Here is a 12086-nt window from a genome sequence, read left to right on the forward strand (position 1 = left end):
AATTGAGAAATGATCACACAATTAGTAACTGGAGCCCAATTTCAGGCTTTCTGGCTCCAGTTTCAGAAGTCTTAACCATAAAGTTTTATAGACAATATATTTTGAGCAGAAAAAGAGGGAAAAAAAGTGCATTAAATTATTTTGACAATGTGTGGAGTCTAACATATTTCTTTGAATTATTCATATAAAATTAAATAAACTATGAAAATCATTACAATATTCCCCCGCCCTGATAAGATTATGCATACATTCAGGGCATATTATTCTTATTCACTGTTGCAGCTTTCAGATGAAAAAGAATGATAGAAATGCTGGGATCTGGTATTTACATGCAGTCATTTGCACATATTTTAATCTTTATTCTATAAAGTATCATGAATCTTCTGTGCTATTAGTTTTAAGTTTCTAGTATCTGTATTATACTGTACTAAATAAAAGCCATATCAAGTACTTGATAATTAAATTCCTGTTTTCTCTCTGAAGGCGACTGATCGAGAGGGAGACCCAATAACATACGCCATTGAGAATGGAGATCCACAGCGAGTTTTCAATCTTTCAGAAACGTAAGCTAATCATTTCTAAATATTTACTTTTTTAATTTTTAAAGTGTTAAAAAATATACTGGTAGCAAGAGAACAGACTTTTAATCAAAGACTTTCAGCTGTCTGTAGTTTTTTTTTTTTTACTTTTTTTCCTACATATATTAGTGAGAGCTGGGGGTGAGGGGGGGTGGATAATTCTGAATCCAGATCATACCCAAGAGACTATTTATTTATTTTAAATGCTTTTACTAGGTAAAATCCACTGAAGTGGAAACATTTCATTTGCAGTTATAACCTGGGATTAATTAGATTCCTTTAAAGTTGTCAGATATTACAAAAAGTAACTTGGCACTAAATTGTTCATTCAAAGGGAATTTTGTAAGACAAAGTATAATTCAGATATATTTAAGGTGTCACCAAAGTCTATCCTTCAATTTTTGAGTAACAGGTATATTCTAGAAAAGCGAAGGTAAAAATATTTCATGTCCATTCTAAGCCTCTTTTAGGTCTGTGTTCATGTCATTCTACTCCCCTTTCTGAACATATCAGAGGTAATTTCAGCCATAACCATTGAGGAAACTGACAGCAGGCATTAAAGAAGTCATTGAAGTTGGCTTTGTTTCTCTTCTGCGATAGCAAAGTGGCCGTTCTGCTGTCACATGTGGCTGGTTGTCAAAGAGATGTTCTTGTTATCTCTCTGATGTTTTCTCTGTGGTCCTGAGTGGTTTTACTCCCTGAAAGGGATGGAAATCTAAATGTAGCTGATGAGTGTAAAGTGAAAAATTTGGCAAATTAGTCAAACTCTGCTTCAGTCTCAGGAGTACGTTGTGCACAATGACGTTATCAAGAGAGCTGTGGATGGTCACTTGATCTTTTAAGAAACACCCGGAATTTTGCATTGACAAGGATGGTACAGCCATGAATTTGTATGCCTGCAAACAGTATTTCCCAGAGTTTTAGACTTCACAGATGAATAAGCTTCCATTTAAAAAATGGAAAGACAGATATTTTGAATTTTCCCTGATAGGTACATACAAATCATAAATTAGTTATAATTTGCAATCATCCTTAAAGAAAGAAATCTGTGTAAAAGAGACATTTTGACAGTAATTGAGACTGCATAGTACTGGCATAAGAATATGTCTGGATAACAAGGATAAGCTTAAGAGTCCAAAAATAATCCCTAATATTTATAGTCCATTGATTTTCAAAAGAAAGGGCCAAGACAATCCAATTAGAAAAGAATAATCTTTTCAATAAATAAAGTTGGGACAGCACACAAAGGAATGAAGTTGGACCTTTACCTCACACGATTTGTAGAAATTAACTCAAAGTGAATCATAGACCTAAATAAAAAAGATTAAACTATGTAATGTAGAAGAAAATACAGAAGTAAATTATAGTTTAGATTAGGCAATGCTTTTTTTATATATGATGCTAAAAGCAAAAGTGATTAATGAGAAAACCAATAAGTTGCTCTTATCAAAATTTGAAGAAAAAAAAATGATTCAAATGGCATGATCATGAATTTGAAAGACAGCCCCTCAGAATGAAAGAAAATATTTTAGATACATATGTGACAAGGGACATATATGGAATATGTAAAGAACTATATCTCAAAAATAAACAGATTAATAACCTAAGTAAAGATGAACAAGAATTTAAATAGACATTTATCCAAAGATATGTATATAGTCAATAAGCACATGAAATACGCTCATAATCACTAGTCACTAGGGAAACACAAATTAGAATCATGAAATACCACTTCACATCCATTCAGAATGGCTATAATGACAAACAAAGGAAATAGCATATATGGGTGAGGATGTAGAAAAATCAAAATTCTCATGTATTTCTGGTGGGAATGTAATATGTACATTCTGTAAAACTATTTCTCATTTTCTCTAAAAGTTAAACCTAGAGTTACCATATAACTCAGCAATTCCATTTGTGTCTATTCAAGACAAATGAAAACACATGTCCACTTAAAAAGTTGTACAAAAAATATTTATAACAGAATTATTTAAAATGGCAAGATGTGGAAAACAACTCAAATGTTTGTCTATAGATGAAATAATTTAGCAAAATGTGTATTCATGTGGTGGAATATTATTCATCAGTAAAGAGAATTAAGTACTGAAACATGCATGAACCTTGAAATAAGATACTGAATGAAAGAAACATAAAAGAACACATTTTGTATGATTCCGTTTGTATTAAATGTCCAAAATAGGTAAATCTATAGAGACAAAAAGTAGACTACATGTTTCCTGAGGCTTGGAGATGGCAGAGAATAGGGAGTGGATATTAATGGATACAGTGGTGAAAATATTCTAAAATTGATTCTGGTGATACTTAAACTACTAAATTTATTGAATTTACACTTCAAATGGGTGAATTCAATGATATGTGAATTATATGTTAATAAAGGCGATAAAAATAAGAAAATAATGAAACTTTCACCATTATTCTCTGTTAAGGATTTCCATTCCTGTGTTTATCTGTTTTTCTCTTGATGATGAAGGATTTTACAACTGCTGGATGTGAAATCTAATGAGCTACCAGTTTTGTCAAAGACACTCTCATTCGTGCTGCTACCCTAGCAAGTGGTTCTTTTCTACTTTCTCATTTATGATTTTGAAGCCAAACAGACAAAAACCTAACTGGGAATCAGAGGTTCTTTAAGGTGTGAAAGATACCAATGCAGCATCCTCCTTGTCTGAATTGAGCTAATCAGACAGAAATATCCTTGAATGCAAACTGCTTCCAGACAGCTAGAATAGGTCAGGTCTCTGTGATGATTGCATGGTCTCTTTCAATGATCATTCTTGATTCAGGGTCTGTACACTGAGCACATTGCCTTTTATCTTATGGTGATTTTATTTCAGCCAACACATTGCTCTTGTTCCCACTGATATGTATAGGCTGGCCTAGATCCTTAGCAGTATATTTCAACACACTTGAAATAGAAGAAAATTGATACTTTAATTCCTGCTTCCTTCGATCCTTTTGCAAATTTGCATCACCACTTCTGTGTACGTTTTAAGGATTTGAGTAATTCGGGTGCTCTCTCCAAAAATAATAGAAAACAATTGATGTTCTCTCTTATCAGATGCTTCAATTCATCTAAGTAGTGATCTTGGTTACATTTTCCTTCTTAAAACAAAAAAAGTACATGCTTATTGTTTATATTAAACATTATATTATTTTATTCTATAATGCCAGAGTTAGCAATAATCATCATTATGATATCATTACTTTACCTTTTCTCCATTTAAATAAAAATATACTAAAACATTTTTATAATTTTTAAAAAATGTTAGTAGTAATGAATAATCATTTAGATGGCTAATATGGATTGACTAAGTGTTGAATTGTTATATGCATTTTATTTAGATTACTGGATTAGTTGTATGACCAGGGAAAAAACTTCTTCTTTACAGAAAAATGCTTCTTCCTTAAAGAGAACAATCATCCATTATGCAGATCATTTAGCACCGTGTATTAAATGGTTAGATCTTTATGGTTCTCTAGCATAATGCATTAATAACTTTATGTCTGTTCTAATAGTTGTATATTATTCATCAAATATTTGTTCAGTAAGCTTTCACTATTAAGTAAACATTTAAGCCAGATGTAAAGAAACTTCCTTTGTAACTATTATGACCAATATATAAGTTATTTATTGCAGGAGATTGAGGAATTCTTATTGATTATCATCATTGTAGCATAAGGCATGTGATGTAACACTTAAAGGCTAAGTGCTAAATAGAAAAACTCAGAGTGATTTCTGCCCCTTGTTAGAATTTTCTTTGAAGATTTTATATCTTCAGTGGCATTTTTATTTCTTTCTTTGTGACTAATGAATTTTGACACTAAATTTAAAGCTTGATTATGTTTTTCATGTCAGTTTAAACTACACCGAAGATTAATATATAAAAAACATGATATGCATTTTTTTCTGTCAGCTGTACTCTCAAAATACATATTCAGTAATCCTTTTCACACTACTAGTTCATGTCTCCATCATCTTCTCCCTAAACTACTACCAGTATCTGACTCTTTCTATTGGTCTGTGTTTGTTAATCACTAATTACTGCTTAACATGGAATGCCATATCAAGCTAGAAACAATCACACATTTTGAAGTACACACTAACCTCTCTATCATTTTAAGGCCTGAAAAAATGATGCCCATATCTGCATGATAAGTCTATGAAAGACAGACACTTGTAAGTGTAAATAATATTAATCACAACTTGTGGAATGCATTGAAAAAGATTAAAGGAAGAATAGAACACAAAGCATGAAACCTGTGAGACAATCTCTTTCAATGCATAATTATGCTGCTGCGGTAGTTCCTGATAAATGATGCATTTGGAGAAAATGAACACTTAAATAGCAGGTTGGTTGGTTTGGCAGTGGATACCCTCTACTATTTTTAATCTACATTGTATAAACAACTTTTGAACACTATTTTTATGGTTTAGCAAACCAATTCATTGTCTAAAAGAGCTTGGTTTTCTCAAACACAGAACATTTTAGGACTATAGCCTTAGTGTTTGGTGAGGGAATTCTGTGCAACATAGTTAAGATAATTGAGGTTAAATTCATATAGTATATAATTAACTATCTTGAAGTAAAAAATTCAGCAGCATTTAGTAGACTCACGATGTTCTACAACTATCAGTTCTGTCTAATTCCATAACATGGTCATCATCCCAAAAGGAAGCACAAACCCATTAAGCAGTTACTCCCTACTTGCCCTTCTCCTCAGCCACCGGCAATCACCTAATTATGTTCAACTTCTGTGGATTTATTTATTTTGGATACTTCCTATAAACAGAATGATACAATAGGTGACGTTTTGTGTCTTACTTTTTTCACTAGGCCTAAGGATTTCAGAGTTCTTCCATGTTGAAGTGTATCTCTGTACTTCATTCCTTTTTATAACTGCATAATATTCTGTTACATGTATACATAGCAATTTGTTTATCCATCCATACATTGATGGAAATTTGGACTGCTTTTCTGTTTTGGCTATTGTCGAGACTGTATATATGTGTGTGTGTGCGTGTATGTGTGTGTACTTTGCAATACTAAGCACTTTTCTTCAGTTCTTTTGAATATATACCCAGAATTGTAACTTCTGGGTCATAATATTGTATTTACTTTTTGAGGAGCTGTCAAACTGTTTTCCATAGTGACTGACTTTTTACATTCCCACCAGCAATGTAGAAGGGTTTCGATGCCTCCATGTTTTCATCAACACGTTATTTTCCTCACCTGTTTTATTAATTATAGTCATCCTAGTGAATGTGAAGCAGTATTTCATTGTAATTTTGATTTGCTATTTCCCTGATGACTAATGATGTTGAGCATGTTTTCATGTACTTATCTGCTGTTTGTGTATCTTCTTTGGAGAAATGTCTATTCAAATCCTTTGCCTATTTTTTAATTGAATTGTTTGTTTCTTTTGTTTTTGAGTTGTACCAAGTCCTTTATGTATTTGGAGAACCGACTCTTATCAGATATATGATTTGTAAATATTTTCTCCCATTTTGTAGGATTTTTTCACTTTATTGATATTGTAGTTTCATATACAAAAAATTAATTTTGAGGAAATCCAATAAGTATTTTTTCCTCTTTCTATTCATGCTTTTGTTATCGTATTTAAGATTCCATTGTCAAACTCCAAATCATGAAGATTTATCTCTATGTTTTTGTCTAAGAGTTTTCTGGTTTCAGTACTTACATATGGATTGTTGATCCATTTTGAGTTTTTTTAATACATTCTTTTGCATGTAGATCTCCTGTTGCCCCAGCAACCATTTGTTGAAGAGACTTTTCTTTCACCATTGAATGATCTTAGAATTCTTTTGAAAATCAGTTAGTCACAGACATATAGGTTCATTTACAGACTCTCAATTCCACTCACCTACGTATACTTAGGCATTTTTGAGTGCCTTAAATTTCCAAGAAAGTCTCTACTTAGTTTTCCCTTTCAGGCTTTTGGTTTTCCACTTTATGCTTCAAACACAATCTGCTGCCTTAGGTGACTGCAGATTGCTCCCTGACATACTGTTTTCCAGGAATACCCACTGCTTTTTCACCTTGAGTGAATTCTGTTTTTTAGACAAAACAAAGACAAAGCTATGTTATTCCTTCAGGCAGCCTTTGAGACCAGCTGGAATAGACAAACCCAATACTTTGTGAATAAGGGTAGTTTTGCTGCCTCAGACACAGGACTAGAGTATCACACTGGGAATGTTGATCACCATTTTTAAGACTATTCTAAGTCAGGAAGAGATGGGGCAAAGACAAGAAAAAAGGAACAAATCTTTATTATCAGCAATTTTTAAAGTCGCCTTTTTCTTAAATCTACCTCCATTTGCGCGCTGTCAACCTTTGACTGTTTTCCAGAGTCCTATCAAAGTTGCTTCATTTTTTGACACTGCTTTGGAGAGATCACCTCTTCAAGCTGTCTGGGTCACCACTTTTACTGAATTCAGTACTGTGCAATAGATTTTAAATTATGTAAAATTCAATTAGCACTATTATTGATGTTTTGCCAGGAGGGAGTCTCACATATTTTTAGTATGTTACTGATAGGATTTGTGCCATTCCTAAATGCAGCCTAATGTATTGTGCCCTATAGCTTCCATCCAGCAGATAGCAGAGTCCTCCTATCCAGTTATTTCTGGAATTTCACGAAAGGATGCTTGTGTGGACTCATAAGCTAGTCTTTCAGCTATAAATACCAAAAGACAATTACCTATTCTTTCTCTGTTTTCCCATCTTGCAAGTATCCTGTCTCTCTATTATACTGTAACACAAGGCACATATTATCTTAAGCAAAGGACTACTTCCATAATAATCATGAGACCATGAAAAGTAAGCTATTTAGGTATAATATGGCTCTAAGTTCTTATAAAATATAAATTTCTAGTGATTTTCTAATTTAATATACAAGGAATGATATAGTCTTGAACTTTAAACTGAGGAGGAAAATGGAAAACAATAACTCAATTTTTTTCTTCCTCTCATTGTACTGTGGATAAGTTTTCAGGTTTTCTATTTTTTAAGTTAACTTGTGAATAAGTCTCAGAAGTAATAAATGTCTTACTTTTCTCTTTGAATGTCATTTTGGAATGAGATTATTCAAACCATTTACAGTGTGGGAAGTTGATCCAAACCTGATTGTTATGAACTAATCTGGGAATTGGTTTTCAGTTATTTAGCAAAACATTTTAAAATGTACCAGAAGCAAAGTCAGTTTTTTATAGTCATACCATATGTTTAAAACTTTTCTTTTAGTCCATATCAATAACAAAAATAAAACAAATAGAATAACAGCAACTCTGATCTTGATTCCTTGACATTGACTCTCTGTACTCAACTAGCATATGTGGTGTGAATTGTTTAAATTCCACTGTAGGGGCAAAACACTTGCGTTAAATGAAAGCTTTTTATCTATCAGAAATAATGTGCTTTTATCTTGATAAATATTGCAATGTTTTGTTAAACCAATGTAACCTCTCCTCAAAGTAGATGCTTATTAGGCCTTAATTAAAATGTCATACACAATATTACACTGGAATATCTAAGACATAAATGTAGAATTTGTTTTAAAGAACATTATATGCGACAAACTGTTATAAAACAAATTACTTGGGAGGATAAAATCTTAAATATTTCAAAATATGTGTTCTAAACAGTGAAAAGGTTGATTTAAAAATACTCTAAGTATGAGAATTTTCCCAAAGGCTGCTCATGTCCCATTATACATAATGCTTAAGAAATGTCTAAACCTCAAGAGAATAACAAAATGGTTAAATTGTTAGTATATCAACAAAAGCATTTGTTTTTTTTTAAGCATTTGTTTTTATAAAACATAAAATGAGAGGATGAATGCTCATAAAATTATCTTATCTTGAAAAAAATGTAAATATGAAGCCTAAGTGCTCTTTTGAAAGCAATTGTAATGTATTTAAATATAGTTATAATAGAAAATAAAAAGGAATACTAATAAATAACCACAATATCTGTGAAATTTTTGATAATTCCACTGTATATTTTCCAATTTATACAATAAGCCTCAGTCATATTGAAATTTGCAAAAAAAAAAAAAAAAGGAAAAATAAATTTTAATCTCTAAGTTTTATCAAAGGTGAAATGTAGATGTTTGCATTTCCATAGTGGTCACATATATGACAATGAATTGGAGTGGTGAGCTATTGCTAGATTAAAGAAATCACTTCTTTACTCATAGGATTTTGGAACAGCTAAAGATTAATGGACTCTTTTACCCTGGAAATAATCACAAACAAGATAATATCTTTCTTCCTGGGATGAATTAGGCAATATTCTGCTCCCCCCCACCTTGGAGGCTAGAGAATCAACCCAGTTACCTCATTTAGTTTGGCAATTTTTCATTATTATTGCTAAGAAACTCAACAGCTTTAAAAGCCTTTTTCAATTTTCAGCATGAATTCTAGAAACAAACGTCCTAAATACTCAAGCTATGTTTGTGGAAGGGGGAAGAAAAGAAACTATCAAGGGTAGCTCACAATAGTAGGAAGACGCCCAGTGATTTAATATCTTTTTGTGCCTCATCTGTTTGTTTGTTTTCTCTGTCACTAGTACTGGAATTCTAACCTTAGGGAAAGCCCTGGACAGGGAAAGCACTGACCGCTACATTCTGATCATCACTGCTTCTGATGGCAGGCCAGATGGGGTGAGTACCCTCTTGGGGAAAGGGTTTTAAAAATAGTACTAAAGAAATTGAGAAAACCGTATAGTTCTACCCTCTGAAATGCTTTGTTACAACCACTAATTCGTGAATTAATCTTTTTTTCACTTGGAAAAGCTACTTAGAATTACTCGAAGTGTTTTTCCTCTTGAATGAGCTCTTTTAATCGATGAAACTATACTCTGAACTTGTTCTGGAGCTGAAACTTTTGACTTGATAGAATAATAGACACTTGGGATTAGCTTTCTTGCCCAATTAATGGGGAAAGTGAAATCTAACTTAATATAAGAAGTATTTCATTGTGTCCATCACCAGCTTAGCCTGGCAGGTCTGGCAGTTTGACCATGTAGGAGTCAAATTCCTTGGTGTCACTTTTTTGAGGGCAGGGGACAGTGGGTGGAAGGTAATTTGTGTATAAGTATGGTGAAGCACTTAGGAAATCACGTTGACTGTTTCCACAGGTTATTGTGGCATAATGACTAATATTGCAGAATATTGACTAACCCTTGATGATTGAAGTGGTTTAAAAGGGACCATAATTCTAGAGAAGATAAACTTCATTTCCTTTTGCATTTGAAAATCAATATTAAAAATAAATAAATTGTTTGCTTATGCAGGGATATTTTAAAATCATTTGGTTGCATTCAATCCACCTATCCAGAACTACTATCATTCTGATTTTTAAGTAATATGATAATGCATTTGTTGGCAATGATTTATTAATCTTTTCTCCCACCATTTTGGTGTTACAAAGTGGTTTTTTTCTTTAGTCAAATGCTTATGGGCTTCCCTGGTGGCTCAGATAGTAAAGAATCCACCTGCAATGTGGGAGACCTGGGTTTGACCCCTGGGTTGGGAAGATCCCCTGGAGAAGGGAACAGTTACCCACTCCAGTATTCTGGTCTGGAGAATTCCATGGACAGAGGAGCCTGGCAGGCTAAAGCCCATGGAGTTGCAAAGAGACACAACCGAGCGACTTTTACTTTCACTCATGGGTCAACTCAGCGCTGTCCTCTGGAAATAATTTCAAACTCAGTGTAAGTGTCTAGGCAATACTCATCCAACCCAAATAGCAGCATATCTCCAGTTTACTTGACATAACTTCTTTGATCAAAAAATAGACTGAGGGAGCATATAATACTCTCCTCACATATGTTTGTAGAGAATCATTGTCGAAAGTTTATCATGGTCAGAACATACAAATTGATACTAGGCAGTTTTATCATCTTAATTAAAAATAACAAAAATAGATAATGATAATTATTTAAATTTGGTAATTGCAGTCTGCCCATAATAAGTTATTTTTCAAACATTAGATAACAATTGTATGTGAAATATAAAATATGCACAACACTTTTAGTAAATAGTAAATCCAAGTGTAAGCACTTAGAGATTAGACAAGTGAGTAAAAATAAAGTATAAGATTAATTTTTACATATTCAATTCCCTTAATTAATATAGTGTGTCTTTGTAAGACATATGTAAAGAAGTCAGTGAGAGTCTTAAGAAGAAAATGATTGGAAACTTGACTTAATGACAAAAGATTGATGGACAAATTGGCTGGGAAATAACTGAGGGGGAAAATTCTATGGAAAGGAAGGAATTATTCAGCATAGAGTAAGGGGTATAGTTAAAGTGAAGTAAGCATAATAAGGAGGTTTTAGCTTAACCATTTGATATATGTCATGTTATGAATCATAAATTAATGGAAATAATACCATTAACACTAAGACCTTCGCCACTGGCTTTAAAAGGAAGATTTCCTAGACAAGAATAAAGATGGAAGAGAAATTTATTAAACTATCTGTCATCATATCAGTCTACTAATTATGACTTTGCCCACATCAAAAACTGAAAATAAGTTCTGGCTAACATTAGCGGTTTAGTTCTTTCTAGAACTTTTTTTTTTTTTTTCATTTATTTGCTTGTTAATTTCAATTCTCCTTGGCCAGGACACTGAGCATTTCTAATTCCCCCAATTTTTTTTTTCTATAAGAATGAATACATTTTAAAATTCTGATTCTTTTAAGCAAATTTGTTTTATTTACAGAAGTTTGTATCAGTAGAGAAAAAAAAATTTAAATTTTGAACAAAAGCTTCTTCAGTCAGCTTTATTATTTATATAACTTTAGAAATTGACTTATACATGTGCACTTATAGTGGGTGGTTGAAGAATAAAATAATTGCAAAATATAATAGTCTTATTTTTGAGAGCACTTTCCTTATGTAAGTATTTAAATGTATGTCCTTTGTAGACTTATAGTAAAATTAATATTTTAACTTTAATAATGATTGTTCTTAAGAAGGATATTTAATGAGCACGGAACCCTGGTAAATTGAATTTTCTTAAGTCAAAAGAATCAACAGCAATGTATGTAAGATAAATTGCAAAGATATAATTTGCATATTGCAGAATAGAGTCAATGATTCTAATGCGTAGCCCAGAAATATATTTTTAATGATGATTCAAGTAATCTTCAGACCACTTTCTGAGAAATACATAAGCTGGAAGTTATTCTATATGTGTTGATTACATTTCTGCCAGGTAAATGACTATCTTTTTATTTCATATACAGCCTCTAAGATATGATTAAATAGATCTATATGGTCCATAAACTGCAGCCCGAATCAGCACAGAAATGGTAGACTTGTTATTTAAGTTTTTACCTCACCTAGTGATCATTTCTCATCTCGCTCAGTTACAGACCACAGCCTTTCAAGACCCAGTATAATCTAAAATCATACCACTCCATAGTGTTAATAATCAGAAGTTTAAAGAATAAGATGGAC

General features: G+C 32.4%; 1 protein-coding gene across 14 annotated transcripts in view; it reads left to right on the forward strand.

The window, feature by feature from the left end:
• Positions 1-12086, forward strand: part of PCDH15 (protocadherin related 15) — a 767128-nt gene that overhangs the window by 496174 nt on the left and 258868 nt on the right. For 13 of the 14 annotated variants that reach the window (XM_065919987.1, XM_065919986.1, XM_065919983.1 and 10 more), the window contains 2 exons: positions 484-563; positions 9188-9281. In XM_065919987.1, the coding sequence (XP_065776059.1) occupies positions 484-563; positions 9188-9281 (174 nt within the window). The remainder of the gene's footprint in view (positions 1-483; positions 564-9187; positions 9282-12086) is intronic. The other variant, XM_065919979.1, reaches the window with a different exon arrangement.

The sequence above is a fragment of the Muntiacus reevesi genome, chromosome 2 (genome assembly GCF_963930625.1).
Source record: "Muntiacus reevesi chromosome 2, mMunRee1.1, whole genome shotgun sequence".
Lineage (NCBI taxonomy): Eukaryota > Metazoa > Chordata > Mammalia > Artiodactyla > Cervidae > Muntiacus > Muntiacus reevesi.